We start from the raw sequence: 25,269 nt of genomic DNA, 5'->3' as shown, positions 1-25,269 counted from the left end.
CAAAGATATAGAGTTCTTAAAAATACTACATCGAATTCAAGATTTCATGACTAATTGTATACAGTTAGTCATGAAAACTTGAGCCAGCACAATTTTAGTTCGACATTAGCATTAAGTTCAAAAATATATAATAATAATTGCTTAACAAGAATTTCAAGTAACTGAGTAGTATGTTAAAGTGTGTGTAAAAATTATAACAATCTTACAACTGTCGTTACGAAAGGCCTAGTGCAGTGTTCACTGTAGCCGGTGGGAGAGAAAATAAAATCGTTTGAAAAAGAGCTATTTAAGCAAAGATAAATAACAAAAATATTAACTTCGTCACTGTTCCATTGGGGACACGCAATAAGCGTACGATGATATTCTGAGAGGAGACAGGAGTTATATGTAAGTCACCCTACCTATGAATACGACAGTGATTGCCAAAACAGTAAAATACAATTTAGAGGGTTTATTATTATTATTATTTATTCATTTATTTTTAAGAATTATTGCTAGAAGCAACAATATTTTTTTCATAGTATTTACTCAGCCCTACGTTGCTATGGAGGTGGAATGGCATGTATTGCTTGCTGAATACATATATGTATTTCTGGAAGGCAGCAGAAATACACTCTGTAACGAAGAGTTATTCCACATCTAGAGTACCATGGGCCCAAGCGACCATTTCCAAAATTTGAAAAAAAAAAAAAAAAAAAAAAAAGGAAGGTTCTATATTGTTTTTGATGGTTATGTGCCAAATGTCAGTTGAATATATGCTTTGGTTGTATGTACATGGCCTGTGAAAGATAGGCCACTCACCTTTGATCCGTATGCGAAGGTGCACAGGTACTAAATTTGCCCAGCGTTTTTGGAAATTGTGGTAAACATAAAGATCTGGTCTTTTGAACAATTGGAATACTTTTGACGCTGATTCAGAATATGTTACCGAGCTGGATGAAGAGAACTTCTTCGGCAGTCTAGTGACAATGGATGAAAATTGGATTTGTCTTCAGGACACAGAAATAAAGGGAACGTGTAAACAATGGAACACCCTCGCCTCTTTCCCCCCCCCCCACACACAAAAAAAGCACAAGTGCATAAGATTTGCCGCCAAGGTGATGCTTTCCGTTTTCTGGAACTGTGAAGGGGTCATCATGACAGATTACCTACTACAGGGACAAACTATTACCAGTACCTATTATTTTCATCTCATGACTAAATTACGAGGGGAACTGAAGAAGAAACGTCGTAGACTGTCACAAAAGACGTGCTGCTGTTGGCAGACAATGCACCAGCTCATTCCGCCCATGCATCCATGATGAAGGCAGTGGAATTAGGATATAAAATATTTCCCCTCCCACACTCACTGGACACAGCACCAAGTGACTCTTTGTAGAAATGAAGCGTTCACTCAGAGGACGCCATTCTGAAAGTAGGGATGACGTCATTTCTGTGATTTCAAAGCCAAACTGCAGACTTTTACAAAACGGGCTTACGGAAAGTGAGGAGCCACTGGTAAAAATGTTTCGCTAGGCACAGTGACTCCGTAGAGAAGGACTAATACTATCATGGTGGCAGAGTTCTTTAGAGTGGATTTCTTCTAGGTGATTGCATTAACTTTTTAATACTTTCTCGTACATACGTGCAACATACTGCCCAGGTTTTAAACTTTCAATTAAAATAGCTGGAATTTCGTGTTCTGTTTCAAAGACATTAACTATGAATGGTGCAGCATCATTAGGTAGACACTGTTTATTCTAATCTTATTGAAACTAATGGGCTTATATTTGTGATTTCATCTTGTTCCAGCAATTCTGTCCCCTGATTAAATCTTTCTTAATCAGATTGAATATATGTGTAATTAAAAGAACAACTTCATGCCTGGAATATTGTCGTGGCAAAATTTCAACAAACCATATAGGGTCAATATTTGGTCACCTAAAGGCCTCTGGAAACTAGCACGAGCTGCTAGTCTCTTAGCTGTTCCTCGAATGTCGTCAAGGAGATTTTCTATGGCTTATTACAGAGCTATTATATTCAGCAGTGATGTCAAAGTCTTCTTCATATAAACGTAACTTAATAAAATTTTTATACTGAGCAGCCGATCCACAACTAAAGTAATAAGTGTTCTTGATTGTGAAATGTTCGACAACTGCATGAGATGTCTGCAATGTGTCTCTGTCAGTATGGATCCATTGGTTACATTCTATCTAGATTTGTTGAAATCTCTCCATCTCAAAATACCCAGTAGGTTTTATGAGTAAAACTAATTAAAAAGCCCACAATCCCCTGTTCCCCACGAAATTCCAAAAATATACCTCAAAAAACTTAGATTGAAATAATAACCTTAATGCGATTATAATTATTTTCTTCAATCATCTTTCACTACACGCATTGTTTCAGAATTGGCTTAAAATATGTTTATCACAAGGGGATCCCCGAACAGAGTACTACTAAAAGAAATGTGGATCAAGAACAACGAATTTTGTTCACACTCGATCAAATCTGCTGTGACTATGTTCAATTGTAATCTGAAATAACAAGCAAAACGACTACATTCCCTTTGTTTTTTGTAATAATACTCGCGTATTAGTACAAAAAATTAATAAAATGTCTTTTTCTGTGTGCCAGTTACTTACAAACCGAAAACGCTGCACTTGGAACACGAAATTACTAAACATTATTTATTTATTTATTTTTTTTTTTTTTAGCTCCCACTGTAAGCATAGTTTCTTCCATGAAGAACTTAGTTTCACTCCATGTGTATGTGTGTTACTTTATTTCGGCCGGATCTAAACCAAATTTAGTGGTCGAGTAGTCCATGACCTAAGAAATAAAGATCACTATATTTGGTGGCCGATCTCAGTCACGGACAGGCTCGGCACAGCAACACAGACTGTGTTTCACAGCTCTGTACACTGGAAGCTTCTGAGTTAAATTCACCTCGGCTTGTCTTAACGTAATCTTTGGATAGTCATTACATAGGCTCAAACCATTTTTTTTTTTTTTGGTAAAATCCAATTTAAATCAGACAGTACAAAGGTTTCAGTTAAAAAAATTCTAAAAATATATCTTTATTTCTAAACATTACACTTGGATTAATTACTCACATAAGAGTGAAAAAGAGTTTCATTAAAAAGGGGATTAGAAAATACACGAATTCTTTGTGCGTGTCTGGTGAAATATGTGACGCATAGTAAGATTATCTCTGTTACAAAGGTTCTTTAATCGTAAAATCTATTGTAACAAAGTAAATTTGCAACTGGAAATGAGAGTTTTAAAAAAAAAACTCCAATACTTCAGTTCTTTCAATAAAGTAGACTTATTAATTAATTAATAATAATAATAATAATAATAATAATAATAATAATAATAATAATAATAATACACGTGGATGATTCAGAAAGTAATGCCTCCAAACCCATTACTTGGCCAATAGTACTGCAAACATTCTGAACTGCTTATCATTAATGCAGTGATGTTTAAGCTATAGAATGCCACTTATTTCACTTTCGTATCTCTTCTTGTTCCAGAGTAATGGAGCAATCCATGGCATCCAGTGGTGACGTCTGGTTGAAACAGCGAGCTGTCATTGAATTTCTGACTGCGGAAGGTTGTGCACCCAGGACAAATTTTCGAGTCTCGAATTCTAATAGGGCTCAAAAGTTGCATATTCGCATGCTAATCAATGGCAAAATAGCGAAAAAAATTCACTCTTTAGATCTTCAGCTCTCGCAAACGGCCTAAAGTTAAAAAAATAATAATAATAAAAAACACCAAAATTTACCTTTACGCAAGGAATATACAGATCACTATATATATATATACATATAATTTCTATAGCGTTTAAGAACTTTGTTGTAGTTGTGTGAGGTCATGTTTATTATTAATTCGTTAATGAGTGGTTTTATACATTTTATTTTCATAATGATTTTGCAGCTCTTCACCAACTTTTTCTTTCTCTTCTTTTTAATGAAATGACCCAGAACTCACCACGAGGAGGTGGCTGCAATTCGAATTCTACGCACACCTACCCAACTCTCCTATCAATTAGGGTGTACTAAATTATGTTGATTTAATCAAGGATGTTGTCTTAAATCAAATTTTGGCATTGTGAGTATTGAGAGCAAAGTCGCTCTAATGTTGCCATCTCTGTTTTCCAGTCCGCACACTTTTCCTGCAGACTCTGTGACAAATTCGACACAACTTTCAACTTCCTGAGTATGGTATGGAAAATTTAAGAAGTCAAACTCATGAGCAGATTTGCCATGCATAAGTGATAAGATGGTTTCTGTTGTCAAGCTTTCGAGCACTGGACGGGACGACAGCTTACATTTTCTCCGATCTATCAGCTCAATGCAGTCCGTGGCATCAAAATTTATTGAAGGTGCTACAAAAGTTCTAAAAGATTTCCCCTTCGGATCTTGATTTCTTGGCTCTAGCACTCTCCTGTAACCAACTTTCGGACATGTTGTCTCTTATCCACTGTCATAACCAACAATATGTTTTCTGGATGACAGAAGGACGCTATTCTCAATCACAGGACCGATGATTCTTTTAATGTTGTTTGGCGATGTTTAGGTCAATATTTCACTGACTGATATCTCTCTATGTCGAAACAGACAGGTGTACATGTCTTTATAATGTAGTTTACAAGAAATTTTAAGTTCGTTTGTAGGCTTTGTTTGAGAAACGTACAACCGTAAGACCCGGTTTGCACATCTCAGCCATCGGAAGTAACTGAGAGGTCCAGGACCTCCTATAGCCACATCTGGAGCACACTGCCCTGTCTGAATTGCTCTGTTAGAACTTTTATGGCACCTTCAATAAATTTTGATGCCAGGGACTACAGTGAGATGATAGATTGCAGAAAATATAAGCTGTCTCCCCTACTAATGCTCAAAAGTTTGGCAACAGAAACTATCTTATCACTTAATGCATGACAAATTTGCTCATGAGTTTGACTTCCTAAATTTCCCATATCAAGACTCACAATGCCAAAGATGATGATAAAATAATAAAAAAAGTGTGAATTTAAGACAACGTCCTTGACTAAATCAACATAATTTAGCACATCCTAATTAATAGGATGGTTGGATAAGGTGTGGGTAGAACTCGAATTGCAGACACCTCCTCGTGGTGAGTTCTGGGTCATTTCAAGAAAATAATAATAATAAAATAAAAACCGTTGAGAAATGGGCGAAGAGCTGCAAAATCATTATGAAAATAAAATGTACAAAAATCACTCACATTAACGAATTATTAACAAACATGACCTCACACAACTAAAATAAAGCACTTGGACGCTATAGAAATGAAAAAAAAAAAAAAAAGAAAAAGTAATCTATATATTTCTAGCATAAAGGCAAATTTTGGTGTTTTTTGTTATTTTGTTAAAAATTTTAGGCCGTTTGCGCGAACAGAAGATCCAGAGTGTAATTATTTTCGTTAATTTTCCATTGATTAGCATGAAAATACCAACTATTGCGCCCCATTAAAATTCCATAATCGAAAATATGATTTTTTAAATTTATTTATTTTTATTTTATTATTATTATTTTTTCTCCACCTTACTGCGTACAGTCTGGATCTTTTACCCTGTACTTATGGCTCTTCCCTGAACTTAAGGATCACCTTAAGGGCCAACGCTACAGTTGTGATGCGAAGGTGGAAGCTGCAGTTCAGCAATGGCATCGCCAGCAGCCACCACAATTCTTCGTTGACGGCATGAAAAACTTGTTAAGTGTTCGCGCAAGTGTGTTGCTCGTAATGGGGACTACGTTGAAAAATGATGACGCCATTTGTAGCTGACATTACAAGCTTTTCCCTGATACCTGTATCGGTGCTATTTGACAAACGCAAGAAGGTACCACCTTGGAGGTATTACCTTTTGGACCATCCTCGTAGAGGTCTTTTATCTCTGGCCCCTGACTTTGAAGTACTATCCCAATATTTGATGGTGTGTTTTGACGGAAAACTAAAGGAATCTTCAGTCAGGAGCTGGCCCAGGGATTGAAGAACCGAAATATAAAAGTGCCAATGGCGCAAAGTGTGTTCCACGAAAGGTGGATCGAGCTTCACGAATCCGTTTTGTGTGACAAGGGAATTCCATAATTTCTTGTATACAATAGAGCATGAATACTTAAATAGTATTTTACGTAAGAACACTGCTTGAATGTATACGTACAAAATTTAATAAAACGTAAGTTCGCCAAATAAATCCCAAGTTTACTTAAAACCCTATGAGCTTTTTTTCTTTCTTTATCTGGGTTTTTCACAACTCCGATTCTATCATTTAGCCTGGTTATAGTCATTGAAAATAATTCCCAAATAATACAAGTTGAAATTTTTCTGGGCATTGCTCACAGCGTTGCAGCATACAGGGTTTTGCTCCCAATCTACACAGCTTTCTTGATCAGTTTCATATTTTGGTGAATTATATATATATATTCTCACTCTCTCTCACACTGAATGTGTTCCAGAAGCACAAATTGAAGAGCAGAACTTTGGTCGTAGTTCACAAAATTTCGAGGAACTGAGTTGATTGCCACAATGTTTACAATAAGCTAGGATATTCCTTTCAAATTTCAAGTCCTTACCTTTTTAATAAGTTTTGCTCACAGCAGCAGCTGCTGCAGTCATGTTAGTAATGTCCTAGGCTTTTTGACCTTTATGACAATCTAACCCATTGAATTCTTTTGCCAATTTGTCAAAGCTTCAAAGGTGACTCTCTACATAATGATAATAAAGTATTTGCTGTAGCAAGCATCAACAACATTTATGTCTTCAGTACACGTTGGATTCTTACTCATACCACTGTTTCAACTGCTTTTGAGGTAGTTCTTGTCTAAATTTTCTGACCTGGCTTGAAAACATCGTTAGTAGCTTCAACCTATCGGATGTTGAAATGGTGCTGGTATAAACCCATCTTAAGCGTGTGCTTTTCTTTCCAGTTGGGTTGGAGCAGATCTTATGTAGGAACTGACATTTTATCAGCAACAGAGCAGGATGATAAGAACATATTTGGGCATCTTTAGTAGTCAAAGCCCAGACATGTGTTGTAAAAGCTTCTTGTTCATTGACGACATTCCTCTCACTGACTTTACGTTACTTTTACCCCCGGTGGCAGAACTTTGTCTTTCCGCGATGAGCTTCTGTAAGTCAAAAATTTTCTGCAGAAACTCTGCAGAAGAGTTAAAAATACGCTTTACGCGACGTAGGATAATTAAAACTATACTTATGCGAGTCATCTACACATAGCAGGCATATTTTTATACTTTTCTGTTGGTTATTTATTTTTTCCACTGGCAATTTTTCTGCACAGGCGTGGCAACTTTTCTGCGGTCACATCGCAGATCGAAGCATGTTCTGCTACGGGGCTTTTATTTTAGGTGCCAGAAAATTCAAATTAGGATTTTAGAAAGTGTATTTTAGGATTTTATAGAGTTTTTAAAAAAGTTCTTTAGGATTTTACATAACAGAAAATGACATTTTACTACCTCTGATACTATAACAAGCCTAAAATTTGTTACTTTTTAAAAAATTTCCTATATTTGAAATGTACAGCACAATCATTACTTCACTTTCCTAGAATAACATTAAGGAAGAAAAGATTCTGACATTGTATTTCCGGTAATTTCTCATTTCCACATATCCATACAGAGCAGTTCACATTTATTTGGGCTTAAAACCCTATGATTATGCATCGAGGCTAAAGGAGACAGTGTTAATGAGGTGGATGGCAATTGCGGAATGACCGAAGTGGAAAGAAACGGAAGAACTAAAAAAAAAGTACACGATGTGTGTTCTCCACAAAGCCCACTATATAAGTTTAATATTAGTATAGAACGAGAGTACTCACACACTACGGATCACTTACTATCCTGCCGATTTAACGGAACTTCATAGTTGATTACTTATGGGTAAATTAACATGCTCAAAAATTAAGCCATGGTCCGTAACGATAAAGCTCTCCGACAGGTAAGCCATCTAGCAACACAAGAAACATAGTGTGTCTCTACTATTCTTGTTTATGCGCATACGCACGGTCGTTAACAAGCGTTCCTTACGCACCCTTGCGTAGGCCCAACAGTCTATACGGGTTACAAATTTTGCTTTTAGTGGCTACCCAGTATAGATTGGTTGTGTTTTCTGCACTGTCGCTTTTATGGCGTTATGTCCGCTTGCTGTACTTCTTATATCCTTAGCGGTTAAGGCCTCGTAATGTGAATCTGCACCCAGGAATGCAACTTCTCCCGTAAGAAATAATATATAAGGTACTTGGAGTATATTTCGAGATGAACGAAGTACGTAAGTCATGAAGTCATGCATGGTATCGTAAACTGAGGCTGCATCAAAAGTTTATAACAAGTTTTGCCCTTCTCCTTACAATGTGAGGTTAGGTTATTTTCGCTTTTATTGTGGTAAACTTTGTACGTGGTACTGGTAACTAATGTGATATAACCTAAACCAGCATTACTTCGGCAGACAATTCTATCAAATTTTGACATATTTCTTACATTTCAGGTTAGGTTAGAGCTTTGTATGTACTTTAGCACAGTATGAACTAAATGAGGAGCACCATTACTACTTGCAGATTGACTTCACGATGGCTTAGTATAAATATAGGGTGGACATATGGCATAAAAACTAGTGCACAAAACACGAACCAACTTTGGTAGGCGGACACTAAAAAGCATGAATGTTATATAAGGATGACAGGAGCCCAGCAGGAGGGCCCGAGCGGTTACATCCGTAGGGAGCAGGAGCGTCAGCGACACGGGATATACGCATAAACGAGGATAGTGGAAGAGCATACTTACACATACACACACACTGACAGTAATTACTTACGGCCTACGTTTAGCAGAATGGGTCCAGATCTATTTTCTAAAAAATGTTACAATTTTGGTAATTTCTGTTCACATTACGTTACTTTAGGTAAGTTTGGATTAAGTTAGGTTTATGTTATGTTAGTGTAGGGGTCCAGCAAAATTTTCCAAAAATGATAGAATTTCGCTTATTTCTACTTAATATTAGGTTAACTAAGGTTAGGTTATATTTAGTTACGTTAAGTTACGTCTAAGTAGTTGATCTATCCATTTCTCCTGTAAAGTTTTCGTGTTTACGTGCTTCTGGACCCTTTCTGCTAAACACACTCCTTACTTATATTCACACTTTCAATCCTTTACGAAAAATGCTTTACATCATATTATACCTATAAATTTTGTTTGGCCGAACCGTTTGCTCGAGTGAACTACACTGTAATCTTTTCTACTTTAGATCGTGGTGTTGTCGTTTTGGCGCACCATATTTTGCAAGATTTATAGGTATTTCTGCAGGCGGCAAAATTTTATGCAAAGTAATACAGCTGTATTTCAGGTTTACAAGCGCAGGGTTACTAGTGTAAAATCATGAAAAGTGCTTTACGGTGGATAAAATAAGTGAGTGCATAAGAAAGATGACTCTATTAAATGTTATTTATCGCCGGCCATGTATTTCTGCACAGCGAACATTAGCTGTATTTTATGTTTACAAGTGGAACATTACTAGTGTAAAGCCATGACAAGTGCTACCGAAATTCGCAATTTGCCAAAATCCACTTCCTTTTTACTGTCGCCAACGCGCCTGCTCCACCAGATTCGCCCTACACTGACCCGATTAGATAACATTCGAGCTTTCTAGTGGCCACCTAGCACAGGTTGGTTTGCGCTTTTGCAGTGTAGTTATTATGCTGTCATTCGGAAACCGTATTTATACACAAATCGAAAAAGAATTGTAATTTTTCAACAATTACTTCTGGTGGTCCCCTTGAATTTTATCTATGTCAAGTGAGATTTTTCATGTCGCCCATAGCAGATCTTTTAGGAGATAATAAGATAATTACAATTTTTCAACAATTATTTTTAATGGTGCGCCAAAACTACACCTGCACGCTACTTTATGCTACTCTTCTCGTGTGATTTCCAATAATAACATAATGTACAGAAGGAAACTCCTTTCTAAGTATTTTCTAAATGTACACTGGTGTGTTTTTATGATTGGAGACTCGATTTACTAAGTGATCAGCTTCAGAACTTAATCCACAGATTGTTTATGACTGATCCTGAATCATTGGAAACTCTATTAACTTATAACAGGAAGCTTAAGATAACCTGTTTACTAAAGTTAAAAAAAAAAAAAATCACTGCAACGCATTACAACGTAGCAGAAAGCACAATATAATTAGTTAAAGCATTTGAATAATTATAATATATAGGGATTGGCCATATTACATAGGTCTCTCTCTCTTACATCATTCGAAGGAAATTTTCAATTCAAGTATATTTTTAAAATGAAACTTTTTTTTTTACAAAAATGCCTAAAACCTATAATTCTTTTGGCTTTAGCTCGTATTAAACGACATCATAAAACACAAATGGAAAACATACATCCAAATATCAAAAGATATTACATGTCATGATATGTATTTCAACAACTTTACACACTCCTACTTATTGCATTTACGAAGCGCATACCAAGTAAAACCTTGCCAATATGGTAGTTCTTACGATTTACTGTAGCTTACCTTCTTTTCAATTATATCCTTCACTTGTTCTAAATCTCCATTTTTAATTCCCCACACTAATTCACTCATTATGTCTATTTCTTTTGCAAAATAACAGCCCTACTTCCCTCTCTCAGCGTTGGCAACCGGTGACGGCTACTCTTCTTCTTCTTCACTTACGCAAGTCGGTATTCTTCTTTCTTTCTTTCTTCAATCCAAAAAGAATGGTTAATACTTACTACGGTCACAGCTATGGAGCTATGCCGACCAAATTACTGAAAAGGTTCTTGAACTATAATATACTGAACTATACTATATTGAACTAAAATATAGCTGGATCTGGCCGCACCCCTTAATTTTTGGTCTGACTACGGGCCTGCCCTCAAATACAGGCAATAGCATGGTCAGAGACCTTTGTTGCCTAAAAAATAGTATGGAAGAATACTGCAGTGATTGGCGAACTACCCTCCCTTTAGTCCACGTGCAGCAAACATTATTTCTGAAGTCGAATAGTTTCGATTCTGGGACCGAAACCTATTTTTCTTAGAGAATGGATTCTGGTTCCAGAACCTGAATCGATGTTCTCCAGAAAAATCAATTATAATTTTTCAACCGAAACTCATATTTTCAGAAAGAATGATTTCGATTGGTCAACTTAAACACATTTTGCTAAGAAAACATGTTCTGGTTTCAGAACCAAAATCAATATTCTCAGAAAAAATAATTTCTATTCTGAACTCGAAACCTTTCTTATTGAGAAAACCGGTTGCCTTTCCTGAACCAGCCCTCAAAAATATTCTCAAAAATATCTGTTTAGGTTCCAGAGCCTTAAGCATTTTTATCAGAAAAATCTGCTTAGATTAAGCGCAGGGACCCATTACCCGTTTCTAGAAAACTCAGCAGAACCCGTTTACGGCTTTTGGTACCCTTACCATTAACAACCCTTTTAAAAATATCTATGTTATATAGACAAACAATAATAGTTGAAATTTTAGAGTAAACTTTTAAATTCTGTATTTTAGTCAAAATATTTTCCTCCCTATCTTCAAAGCCTTTTGAAAGATATTCCGATGTTCCTCATTTCAATCTTAATAAGCATACGCTTGTGAGATATTTCTCCAATAATACTTATAACTTAGACGGATTTCATGTTAGCAGCGCCGTAAGAAAAGGACGAGAACAGAAAACCTCGAGTCAAAAAGACCCTATTCGAAATGGCCCACCGCCAAAAGAGGTCTATATCAAAAAGATCCTGGACGTCAAAATTCTTTAAATCAGAAGGGCCCTGTTCAATTAAAGGGGTCAAAACAATCCCGTCTGAAAAGTCCCCACGTCAAAAGATCACTACTGAGAAGGGACCCGGTGAAAAAGGCTCCATGTCACAATGTTCTAGGTCAAAACGCCCCATATCAAGAGAATCTGAAAGCGATAGCCTAAGATCAAAGTATCAAAAGTCCATATAAGTGAAAGAAAGAAAAAGGAGTATTCTATGAATAGTAGTTATTTTTTTTGTGTTAGAAGAACATGATTGTTGAACTCGAGTTATTTACTTCTGAATTAATTGACTTCTTCGTTTGCTTCACATCATGGTTGCCAGGTCAAATTAAGCAAAATTATAATGGGTCAAAATTGTTGATGGGGGTTGAAACTCAGCACATGTATGTAACGACAAAATTCGACACGGATATTTTTTCGATTATTTTTGCGATATCGCGTATCGTTTGCAAGATATAGGCCTACTTCTGGTTTTGGAAGTCAAAATTGTCGTGGAAAGTTGATACTTGAGATATAGATACTTCATGATGGGTTTCGAACCCCTAAGGATCAATTTTGAGATTTTTCCGATATCTCCCTGCACTGTCATAGTATTTTAAAGTCCACGCTTTGCGATGTTTCGTAATGTATGAAAAAAAAACTGTTCCTCTCATCCATTTATGGAATATACAGCTAATATAATTTGTTCCATATTCCACTTTATGAACAACGCGCGATCTGTGATACAACTTATAATCTGCAGTTATTACGAAATGTTTCAAATTTACTACGTGCCCTCAATTATCTTTTTGTAGAATCTATTTAACTTCAGCAACTTCGATTGTTCAAAAAAGATTCCATTTCTACAGAATGAAGTTAAATTAAATATACTATAGTGCATATGGTTTATTTCTTTAAACGTTAGTTCAATTGCATGGAAAGCATTAAATTGAGAACAAACATTCATAAAACAACATAAGTGGAACATGTACACATTCCGAACCACATGTATGTACTTTCAACATAAATAAAATAAGTATTATCCGCACATTACTTTCCTTTCTTTATTTCTTTTCTTGTCTCTTCTTTTCATTCTTTTCTTTTATTTTTATGCGCTTTTGATACTTTAACTTCAGATTATTTTGGAGAGAAATTATTTTGCTCAGGTTTCTTCTGAGATGTGGTATTGTTAAACGGTATCCTTTTAATCATAGTCCTGCTGACACAGGGCCTTTTCGACCGGGGCCCATTTGATGCACGGGCTTTTTTACCTATGCCCTTTTTGTGACACAGGGCCTTTTTGTTAGCTTCTGTTTGACGAAAAGCCATTTTAACTCGGGTCCTTCTGTCGAGGGACAGTTTTGACCTGGGCCGTTTCTCTAGTAACATTAGACCTATGTCTTCTCCTTTTTGTCCGTGCCCTTCTGAAGTGGAATCGAGATAACACGCAATTATACCCCCCCCCCGTCAAATTGGGTGAATAGAAACATGGGGGATGAATAGAAAGAAAACTTCCAGATTAGTTTTCGATTTATCTGGACTATAAATTAATCAGGAAAACTAAAATTTCTTAACATAGTCTTATACGGCTAAAGTGTTCAGGGCAGAGACAAAATGTTTTACTGAGTTGGGAACACTGAGGTAGACGGCAGTAGCATTAACGTGTTACTGAAATCTTACACGGTATTTTATCGCTCCTCAAACTTTCTTGGTAAGTATGGCATTTTCATATTTGTTGCACTTGAACATATGCCCATTTTGTAGTTTGTTGTTTCATTTACTGACGTTCATAGTAAAAGTTTTCCTTTTGTAAATTATTTTAATCAAAATTTAACTTTACTGGGTTATTATTATGATTTTTAATTAGTGGGGTGAATAGAAACACTTCTTGAGGAGCGGAAAATTCTCGAGAAGCGGAAAAAAGGACCTGATAGGAATGAACCAACTATCTCTAAGAACAGATTTTCAAGTCTTCTGAAAAAAAGAAAAAAAAATGTTTGACAAACTGAAGGAGGAAAATATCAGAGCTGGATTTGAAAAGTGTGGAATTTTTCCCCTTTGTCGAGACCAAATACTGAGGATGCTGCCAAAAAGAGACAATGAACGAGAAGAAACAGAACAGCAAAAGACATCTCAGACTGTAAACCGTTCCCTTATGGATCTTCTCAAGAGCATAAGAGAAGATGAAAAAATTAAACAGGGGAAGAAGAGAGTACGAATAGATGTTTCTGGTAAGAGTTTTGGTTTGTTTTCTGAAAATGATACATTTTCATCAAATCACAACGAAACTCAACCTACCCTTGTATTGTCGGAAGAGGAGAAAGACAACACTCTAGAATACAACATTCCAGACGATCACGAACTAGATGGTTTTCTAAAGCTGGTGATTGTGCTGTGGTAAAGGTTTATGAGAAGCTAAAACTCGATGAGACTATTTACTACCCAAGTGCGAAAATGTGAACATCATGGATATATGAAAGTGTTTTATAAGAGAGCACATAAACAATGAAATTTTCAGAAACTTCTGAAGAATCGCTCTTACTACATGAGGATATTGTTACGAAACTGTTGGGTTTTATTAGGAGTTTGTCAGCACGCTTTAAGTATATGATAAGTTTCGGGCTCCTTCGTGGCTAAGCGGTTAGCGTACGCGCCTTTGGCGTGGGAGACCCGGGTTCGATTCCCGGCTGGAGCTCATGTGGTTCTGATTCCACGTAAATCAGTAGGTCCACGTCTCATATAGCCTTGCTGCGGAACGGGACGTTAACCTCAAAATCAACTCAACTCATAATAAGTTTCCCTGGTGATTTCAGTGGTTTAAATCTTATTCAAATATCATCAAAACTGTATGGTCGTTTGTACCTATATTGTGCATTGTATTGTTTTATAAGTTTGTAACTTATGTAATACTGGTCTTATTGAATTTATATATTGCAGGTATCAAATAAATAGTTCGTTTCAACAAATACGCTGTTTCTTTTTACCTTTCCAATAGTATAAAAGAAACAACAATGAAAATAAAGTCATTGTTTCTATTCACCCCTACCCATGAGGTGAATAGAAACATTAAGAAAAATCAATTTGAAGAAAAGCAGGGGTGCCCACAAGGGGGGGGCTATGACGCAAACTGCGTCATTGAAATATTTGGGGGGGTTAAAAATCTATATAAATATGTTTGAGAGGGTGTAAAAATTAATCGAAAAGATTTTTTTTCATGGAAGAACACCTACGGATAGACAATTAAGGGGGGGTGCGTCATGGACATGAGGGGGGTGGGCACCACTGAGAAAAGTGGAGTTGATAAATTAATATGACGTTTACTGAACTTCATTAGCATATTAAGACCTTTTTTTTTTTTTTGGAATAATCATATACGCGAAATCTTTAACATCACCAGTTTTATATACTCATATAGCCAAAAATGTGTTTCTATTCACCCCATTTGACGGTATTAATTTATTATGTAAATTCCCACTTTGAACTAACTAGAAACCGATAAAGGAAAATTTCCAGGGACTATAAATAGGGATGCGCACGAGCGAGTTTTCTTTGAAACTTGACTCGATTCGAAACAGACATCTTTGAGCTCAATCCGAGAACGAGAATAGAAAAATTTCCTCCAACTCGAACCGAAACTCGACTCGAATTTGGGTCGAGTTTCGAGTCGAGTGGAGCCAAAACGAGCCAATTCGAGCTAAATCCTGTGTGTAGTTCCAAGTACTCTGTTCAAGTATCCTACATGTCAATGTTACTACTACTACTACTACTACTACTTTTTATTATTATTATTATTATTATTATTATTATTATTATTATTATTATTATTATTATTATTATTATTATTATTATTATTATTAGGGCTCGGATCTTGTTGACAAGTCAAATTTTTGCTGTTACGCATAGGACAAGGCAACTTCAAATAAAAACGTTATCCTTCAACTCAAGGTTCTAAAAGTATATTGTTTTAGGGTCAACTTCTGGTCACTTTTTGCCGTTTTGAAGTTTCAGGTCATTTTTTAATATTTTAAGGTAACTTTCAAGTCACTTATAGTCATTTTAGTCTTTTCCTTCTACATAAGGAAATCTTGAAATGAACACTGTTCACGGATTTGAAAAATACGAAGTTATCTCTTTTCCTGCTTCCTGACTATTGAGGTGAAAAACCACATTCCTAAAAAGTAATGAATACTAAGCTGTAGCTGGTTGACTAGGGGTAGGGATTGGTAGGTGGCCAAACAGATGGTTTCAAATTATTGACCACATAGGATGTGATTATATGAATAACTAACAATGGATTAGAATACGTACAAAGATTTTAAACGGAGTTTTTATCTATTATTCTCATGTATACAGTCTACATGTGCGAACTTCTATTCTTTACGTATGTGTGTTCCCTAGTTTCAATTCGGGAGTGAATTGATGCTTTCAGTACGTACAATGCCGCATAATGGACTGCAACTAACGGAAACAAAACTTTTGAGAATGAGTCAGAAATGGTAATTAAAATCTAATAGATTTTCAAACTGATAATGTTTAACGAAATAAATGTTTAAAAAGACAATGTTTAAGGTCATTTTTCGTGAATTTTAGGGTCATTTTACAGGAATTTTAGTGTCATTTTATAGGTCACTTCTCAGAAAATTTTAGGTCAACAAGATCCGGGCCCTGATTATTATTATTATTATTATTATTATTATTATTATTATTATTATTATTATTATTATTATTATTATTATTATTATTATTATTATTATTATTATTATAAAAACACAGTGTATAATCATGAAAAATAGGCAGTTTGTATCTGAATACTAAAAACTAGTTGACTGTCGATCTCTGTCGTCGAGAAGTCTTCAGGAGGCAAGGACAGTGATCACGAGGTTCTGAGTTTGAGTTCCGGAGAAGGAAGTACTCGGGCTCGAGCCGAAAATTGTTAAAAGTTATAGGGAGCCGGCCAAACACGTTCAAAACTGCACAGCTAGGGTCTAGGGTTGCCAACGGCTCGAGCTCCTCGGCTCATAGCTCATTCACTAGCGAGCCGAACTGAGAAGTGAGCCGAGTGAACAACTCACCCAACCGAGCCGGCTCGAGCTGATGCCTCATTCCAATCAAGCCGATCCGAGCCGAACCGAATCGAATTTATGGATCATCCCAACCGAGCCGGCTCAACCCATCGGCTCAGTTGAACTGAGTCGAATGGAGCCGATGAACTCGTTTCAACGGAGCTGGCTCGAGCCGAAGGCTCATATAAGCCGAGTCGGTGGCTTATTCCAACTGAACTGGTTCGAGCCATCTGCTCAATTGAACCGAGCCAGCTCGAGCTGTTCGTTCAGTTGAACCGAGAAGAGCCAGTTGACTTACTACACGAGTTGGGCTTCTGCTTGAGCTCAAAATTTCGACCGTGCAAATCTCAGCCTTGATGGTGATGGTGGTATTCACAACGTTTGAGGCTGTCTCATTATAAAAAATCTATTGTCGTCTCATTATCGAGACGAGACGAGATACACTAAAATTACCCCATGAGATGCACTAAAAGGACGAGACGAGATGCCCCCTTTGCTGAGCAACACTGAAAGTATTCCACACTATTGCTTACATTTCTCGTGGCTTTCGCCTTCTAGCCTAATCAGGCCATGATTTCAAAACGAGTTAAAACGAGCTGAACGAGCGAGCCATTTATCAAACTCGACTCGACTCGAAACTAGACCTCGAAAACAGTGACTCTGCTCGGAGCTCGACTCCAGAAAATTACCTTTAACTCTACTCGAAACTCAAGTCGAGTTGAGTTTTAGCTCGACTCGTGCCCATCTCTAACCATAAACCTGTAATACCCGGGATGTACCTCATTATTAATATCCAAAACTTTCCTGACATTTGGTAATCTAGAGACGGTAATCTATCCCCGAATAATCCCTGGATATTACTTTTTTTTACATTCACTGAATTTTTCCTGAATAATCTTTAAGGATGCAAACTGACCAACTACGAATTCATTTCGAATATTTGATATTAATATTCAACGAAGCTTCCAAGAATATTACTCCTTTATCTGGAATTACTATTAACAATTCAATATATATATATATATATATATATATATATATATATATATATATATATATATATATATATATATATATATATATATATATATATATATATATATATATGGCCGGATTTAGGGGTATGCACCGGCACACGTGCACCCCCTTCATTGTAGATATATACCATCTAAAATGAAAAACTAGCAGTAAAAATAGAACAGTTTCCGAAACTTTCTGCCGTCATGTTTCCGTTTGGGGCTTAAAAGTAAGCAGATCTTTGCAAAGGCAATAGTTTAAGTCGATTTTCTGAAGGTTGAAGGAAAAGGATTCACCAAGCAAAACAATATCCCTTATTTACTACAGATGTCTAAAGTGATTAAGAAAAACCAAACTTAATTCAAATGTTGTAGTAGTTATTGGTGCAGCCCCCTCAGAAAATTCTGGATCCGACCTTATTATATATATAATTCATAGGGAACATACTTGAATTAAACCATTATAAAACATAATTTCGTCATCAAAACCGATATGATAAATATATTTTAGTTCTCTTGTCAAAACACAATTTATAATGGTTTTCTGTTCTCTGAGCATAACTGTTACGTCGAAATATATTTCGGCCCTGTTCCCAAAAGCGCAATGAATTAAAATTCTTATTTAGGTTTTGGTAACGAAATCTAAAACACTATGATATTCGGTTCCGTGAACAGAACCGATATGTCGAAATGTATAAGTTCTGTTTTCAGAACAGAATCGATTTAAATTCTGATTCCGGAGCCCAATACACTGTAATTTACAGATTCTAAAACAGAATCGATATATCAAAATATATTTAGGATTGATTTCAAATTTTAATTTAGATTCTGATTCCGGAATCTAAAACATTGTGGTTTTCTGTTCTGGAAACAGGACGAAAATATATTTCGGCATATCGGTTCTGTTCCCAGTACAGAATCGAATTAAAACATTCCTTTAGATTCTGGTACCGGAACACAAAATACTTTCAGTTCCGTTACCATTAACGTTCCGTTTGGACATTTCTTTTAGAAACAACTTCTTTCGATCAGCTTAACAGGTCAAAAAATGTTCTGAAGTGTTCTATTAGTGAATAAAAATATATATAATGCATCCAAGGAGTGTTCAAAATGTAGGACTACCTGTACTTTTGATGTGTTGAATGAGCACGGGGTCAGAAACGACTTGTAAATGTGTGAACTTTGCTATCAGAGTTTGACAGTCCTTTCGTGCCCGTATACCAGAAGTTCGTGTACATTTTGAACACTTTAGGGGAATTTCTATTGACCACTGTCAGGAGGATTTCAGACAATTGTATGTTCGCTGATAGAATACTTCAGGACATTTTTGAACAAGTTAAACAATAATATATTCTCAAAAAACTAGTCGAATCGTGTTCAAACACTGATTAATTAATTAATTTTTGCAATGTGAGAACTGATGGAGTTCGTTATGTTATGAAGATAAACAATCGTCTTTCTCTTGACCTCCCCTCCTCTACCAAAATTATCTGGTAACGCACATATTACTTGAGTGAAAAATTTATAAGACAACTGCAGTAGGTATGCATATCCAGACTGCAAATACCTTTTGTCACACAGTGGTAGGCGTAAAGTGGGCGTTAAAACGAGAACAACTAGACTGCTTTGCATCTACAAAAAGTAAAAGGAACTAACTGCCTACACAGGAATTGCACCATATCTCGTATTCTCCTTCCATTTCCGTCTGATGTAATCGCACATTCTTCTACATCTAGTACTTTATATAGATATACAATATTTAGTGATATAACTTAACGGAATTATAGGGACTTAAAGAGAGCACAAAAGCCCTCTTGGAGTAGAACTACAGCATTAGGGATTAGAAAACAAAATTTTTATTTAAAATTTTTTTTAATTATACTTGTGTGGCAAACTAAATATTATCATTGATCTTTATATTACATATATTTACACCACTGGATAGTGGACACAACGTACATTTAAGTTTGTTTTTCTATCGGTTCCAGACAACTTAAACTTAGTGATTGCTTTCTGTGAAAATTAAGATATGCTTTTATAACGTATTTCATGTTGTTAATTAAATCATAGTGTCATAGAAATGTGTCATAGTGTCATAGATTAGTGTATCTATGAGATACACTTATCTTGAAATTATTGAAGTGTTGCTGAACTATTGGTTAGCAACTTATAGTTCCTTATATCCACATATGAGAGTTACTGTTCATTGCAGTGCCTACTCATAGCAATGTAGCCTCCTTCATTCCGTAGTTAGAACACAGGCCTTGTAAATGATGGATCGTTTTCGATCCTCACAGGACGCTGAGAATTCAATCCTCACTGGATCCTCAAAGGAATTTTACGTAATTTGAGTGTTCCTTAGTTTTTCAAAATAACATTTAGATTGATATAGTGTAGTCGAGAGGCCTGAGGCGTTAGGTTAATGATCTTGAGGCAAATTCATCGTGAGTTGTTATCCCGTTGAAGAGTATGACTCTAATTCTCTTTAACGTTTCTGTGCCGTCGCTGTCGAGTGTAGTAGGAATTCGGAGGATAAGAGAAAGTTAAATCAAAAACTGAAGTATGTTCGATAATTTAGTTTATTTTCAAGAAGCTGACTCAGGTACAAACCCAAGTACTGTTCTGGTAGCACTTTACACAATAGGTTGTGTCTCATATAGCTTAGATGTTCAAAGGGGAGGTTAGAAAGAATTAAAACCAGACAAAACTATTTGTTGCAGTCATATATTTGTGGAATTTATTGAGAATTACCTTATAAGTGATTATGGAGACAATAGAATAATAAATACTGCGTAAATACTCGTAGTAATTACTGTTAGTAAGAGGAATGTCCTACAAAAGACGAGAGTATTTCAAATTGTGCTAAACGATACAATTTTTTTTTTTTTTTTTTTTGTGAATCAGGCTGAATACTTACTACAGTAATGCAAACACCTTGAAGCATAAATACAGCAATTTGTATTATATCAGAGTATAAAACACACATTATAAAAGGAGAGATGGAGAGAACTGACATCAGATATTATAAAATAATAATACAAGTCAAATAAGTAGAATATGCTCCTTGTCGCCTTTGAAAAACATTCACACTGATTAAAAGCGAACAGACAAATATATAATAAAATTAAAATAGTTATCTTAAAATGACAGTTCACAGAATAATACGAGATCAATCATACTAAAAGGTTGAATCAAATTTCATTACATTATGTAAGCCTATTTAATGTAATTAGCCTAAATTTGTCTATCAAGAATTAGTTAACTTTCTTAAAATTTCACATTTCTATTGCACAGTAACGAAAGTTGTACTACCACTTTCAATACTTATATGTAGTACTTTATCTATAAAAATTACCAAAAGAAAAAATTGTAAATGGTTGAGTGGAAGAAAAGGTTATGCTTTTAACTCCGCCATTTTAAATAATAAATAAATAAAATTTTCCTTCTGCTAGTTCAGACTAATTCCCAGTATTTGTTCCTATGCTCATTTACTTTAAAACACAGCAATCTAATAAAATATTTTTGCATATATTCAATTCTATGTGTTAAAGTTATAGAGATACTATTCCATGATCCGAATTCTAATTTAGGTCTTACGAGTAACTTCTATCAATTCACATATGTTCTATCATTTTGAAATATTGGTCATTGTTTGAGACTAAAACCTATTGTTCTTTTTGCTTCTTGTATTACATGTTGATAAATGTCAGGATTTACATGCTGACAAAATTTTAGTTGTCTGTCGAATGTGATTCTCAGATCCTTAATAATCTCTATTTTCATATTATTTACCGGATATTTACTAATAAAGAATTGAGTTTTGTTTGCATACGGATTTGCATTTTGTTTTCTTAGTATTGATTTTTAGTAAGTTATTTTTACACAATACATTTACTATATTCAACTAGCAAAGTAGTTATCATACACATTATAGCTATTCTAAACAATTTCATATCATCAGCACACAAAAGTATAATCGAAAACTGATTTTATCTGGAAGTGCGTAGTATAAATGAAGAAAATAAAAAGGAGACCCTTGTGGTATCTCCCCCTTTTTTTTTTTACATTAGTCCGCACTAGAATGTACAGGCTCGATTTTAACTCTGTATGTTCTATTTGATAAACAGCTTTTGAACCAACGAACACATGAGTACAAGGGAAACAGACCAACATTTGATAATTTGCTAATGAGATACTTGTGATTTATAGAATCGAAAGATTTTGAATACACACACACACCAGTGGCGTCGCCTTGTGCAGTTCACAAGAGCAAGTGAACCACCAAATATCGTGCGCTGTTTGTTGGTCCTTAAGATATTTAATATTTAAAATATTATTATATTGCCGCTTCGTTTCTACTCTTTGCTTGATTTACCCCTTGTGCATATACATTCCATCATCACACCGCGTTCACAACAGAACAGCGAGCGTGATAGACTGCTCTGTGTGTAGCATAGAAGAAAAACACGGACAGCTGTGGGGTGGAACTGCGGTCTCCTGACGTTCAAATCAAGATTTGAACGAGCAGCGCTGACAGCTGTTGTTGACTTGTTTCCAGTAATCTGGTGCTTTAAACAGAATCAAAGAATGAACTGCGTTGACAGCTGTTGTTGACTAATTTCCAGTAATGTGGCGCTTTAAACAGAATCAAAGAATGAATTGCAATTTAAAATAGTATATAGTAGTCTATATAACTCATTCTTTCAATTAGTTACCTTCATTTCTTTTTATCTCAATTGTTGTAATGAAAATAAACTAATGGAAGAAATAAAATTATGGCTTTCCAAGGTCGTACCAAAGGAAATGGGAGGTTTAGAACCCTTCCCCAGTAAATTTTAATTTATTTTCAAGACTTTTTAAAATCCATATAATCTCTGATTTTTCTTTAGGCTACAGTTTTTCTGCCTAAATAAACTAAATGTAAGAAAAGCGAATAGGTTATCAAAGCATACTGTACTTGGTAACATTACTACGATGGAAAATTTTACCTTCTGTATTGTGGGAACTTGAAGGAAATTTTGGAACTGATTTTCTTTTCAACATCCATCTTTAACACATGCAAAATAGAAAAAGAGTATTGGTTTTTGCAGTAACGGGCGTTCAGCTGTAACTCTTTTAAAAAACGCGGAAATGTTTTTTCTTTGGAGGGGCAGAACGTACTTCGGAAATCGTACTTTACGAAAGAGCTGAAACATTATTCTCTCAGCGTATTTCAAAGTGGCAAAAGTGAAAACGTGGTGTGTGGTGGTTCACTGATTGATTTATAAACGTGTTTTCTAATATTTATTATTTCTTGTCCATAATCTTTATCAGCTATGTACTGTTAGAATTTTTGGTAGATATATGTTCTACCGTATTCAAAACTAATTATTAGCTTATATCCATCCTTATACCCCCATTACATCTCTCCATTAAAGTAAATATATGCTGAACTATAAAGAAATTAGGTGGACATATTCCGTATACTCTCGTATACCCTCCTCAATATTTTTGTAGTGTTAGGTTTTCCTAAAATACTTTCTCAATAATAATAATTCTAGGGTCTGCTCGATACAGAAGCATTTTTCGGAAGATTTTGTGTAAGAAAAATCTTATCAATACCCTATTTTGTAGAGGATTCTATTGAGCAATTGCAAACTACTGTATATCTTTTAGTGCGCTGTGAAAGTTTAGAAACAAGTTAGAACATTATCGACCAAAGTTAACTGTCATCTGGAGGTGAAAACTAAACTGTGTAGAAATTTCAAAGTAGATTCAAAGTAATAAATGGCTGATAGATTATGAAATGAAAATATGATTGTTTGGCTTTCCTCGAGTCTTATATCAAGGGAATTAGCAGTGGACCTGAATTGTGTAATATATTTGGGACAACTGAATGAAAAAGTAAAGTATGAGAACTGTAATAAACACATTAAAATTATGCTGAGGGTTGCACCCACACGAGGAATCTACCGCTTTCAGATCTTCTCTCAAAACTTCTTAACTCAATATACGTTTGTACTTTCATAATAAAACTATAATTGTTTAGTAGAGAAATGGCCGATGTAGCCTAAAGATTTGATATTTCATCTTTATTCTCTCTTTTTTTAAAAAAAATCTAATGCTATATTTTTCTTAGAATATAGTTGGCGGAATTTAACAATTAGATTTCATTTCTCGGCTGTAAAATTATACTGGATCATTTGTACATAGATGTAGTGTCTCAAAGTATTGGACCCCTCCAAACAATGGACTCACCCAAGAAAATTTTCTGAGAGCGCGCCTGGTAACTGAGTCAAATATTCTATCACTATTCGTTAGTATGATCACTTCTGTTAAGCATGATAATAATTTTGTTGAAAAATAAGTCACATTCGCTCACTTCTGATTGATTGCATCAGATTTTGGGGGTGATTGAATATGCTGTGTGTCTCAATTAGGAGTCCGAAGATTCTAGTAGCTCTGGTGTTTCTCCATGGTTTGGTTGACTTCATGAAGTGTCGTGTCATCCTCATTTGTATAGTGACTAGTGTATGTCTTTGATGGACTGGCCCCGAATTCAATTCCAGCTGGGACAGCATCAAACGCATTATAATAATCTCCTTTTTAAACTTTTTAAACTGTAAATCTCGTCTTATATAGACTAATCTCTAACAGAGAACTTAAATACAAAATAAACAGCTATGAAGTATCTTGAGACAACAATGCAAAAGTACATGGACAAAGCGTTCGCAATTAAAGGCGCCTCTGCAACTATCATAATAATTTCATACATTGTAAGTTTAAAACAGTATACCCGGCAGTTCAAATATATAGGATAGCAGACGTTTGGAGTCTAATGCAGATTCCATTTAGTATATTGTAGTGAAATTGATGGTGAGTCTGTAAAAAGAGAATGTATGCAACAAAATTCGTCAATATCATAGTAATTAATCCGACGTTGACTTCAGAAACTGAATATTGTTTTACCATATTTCAGAATACAAAAACATTTAAATTAATACCGTATCAACGGAGAAAAATGTTTTAAAAACTCAGAAGAGTTATTGACAAGTTGATTGCTCAGAAGAACATCACAGGTGATTTGATGTACGAATGAAATGGAGCATTTGTTTATGAATGGGTACTTCTTAAATAGATAGATAGATAGATGGTTGCTTCATTGATTTTTCTAATTGTTCTTATTTAGAATACTGAACAGAATAGATGGATACAACTTCATCCTCAAATTCGAATATAAACATGCAAAATCAACAAAAATTACGAGAAATCATTAGAAAAATTCTATCTGCATTAACCACGTCAAATACGGAACTTGCTCACAAACTCAAATTGATGCAATTTTAAATATCATTATTATTAAAATATTATTATTATTATATTTTTATTAAAAATATAAAGTGTCAATCTATATGGTCAGTTGTAGGAT

At 35.2% G+C, this 25,269-nt stretch overlaps 1 protein-coding gene across 1 annotated transcript in view; it reads right to left on the bottom strand.

The window, feature by feature from the left end:
* The window catches only part of LOC145662641 (myotrophin), a 31,174-nt gene extending 20,467 nt beyond the window's left edge, over positions 1–10,707 (bottom strand). The window contains exon 1 of the mRNA XM_081728412.1: positions 10,550–10,707. Within this exon, the coding sequence (XP_081584538.1) occupies positions 10,550–10,618 (69 nt within the window). The 5' untranslated portion in view covers positions 10,619–10,707. The remainder of the gene's footprint in view (positions 1–10,549) is intronic.
* Positions 10,708–25,269: the final 14,562 nt, after the last annotated feature.

The sequence above is a fragment of the Thermobia domestica genome, chromosome 10 (genome assembly GCF_964235325.1).
Source record: "Thermobia domestica chromosome 10, izTheDome1.hap1.1, whole genome shotgun sequence".
Taxonomy (NCBI): Eukaryota; Metazoa; Arthropoda; class Insecta; order Zygentoma; family Lepismatidae; genus Thermobia; species Thermobia domestica.
The sequence above is the reverse complement of the archived record's forward strand: the minus strand, read 5'-3'. Positions and strand labels throughout refer to the sequence as shown.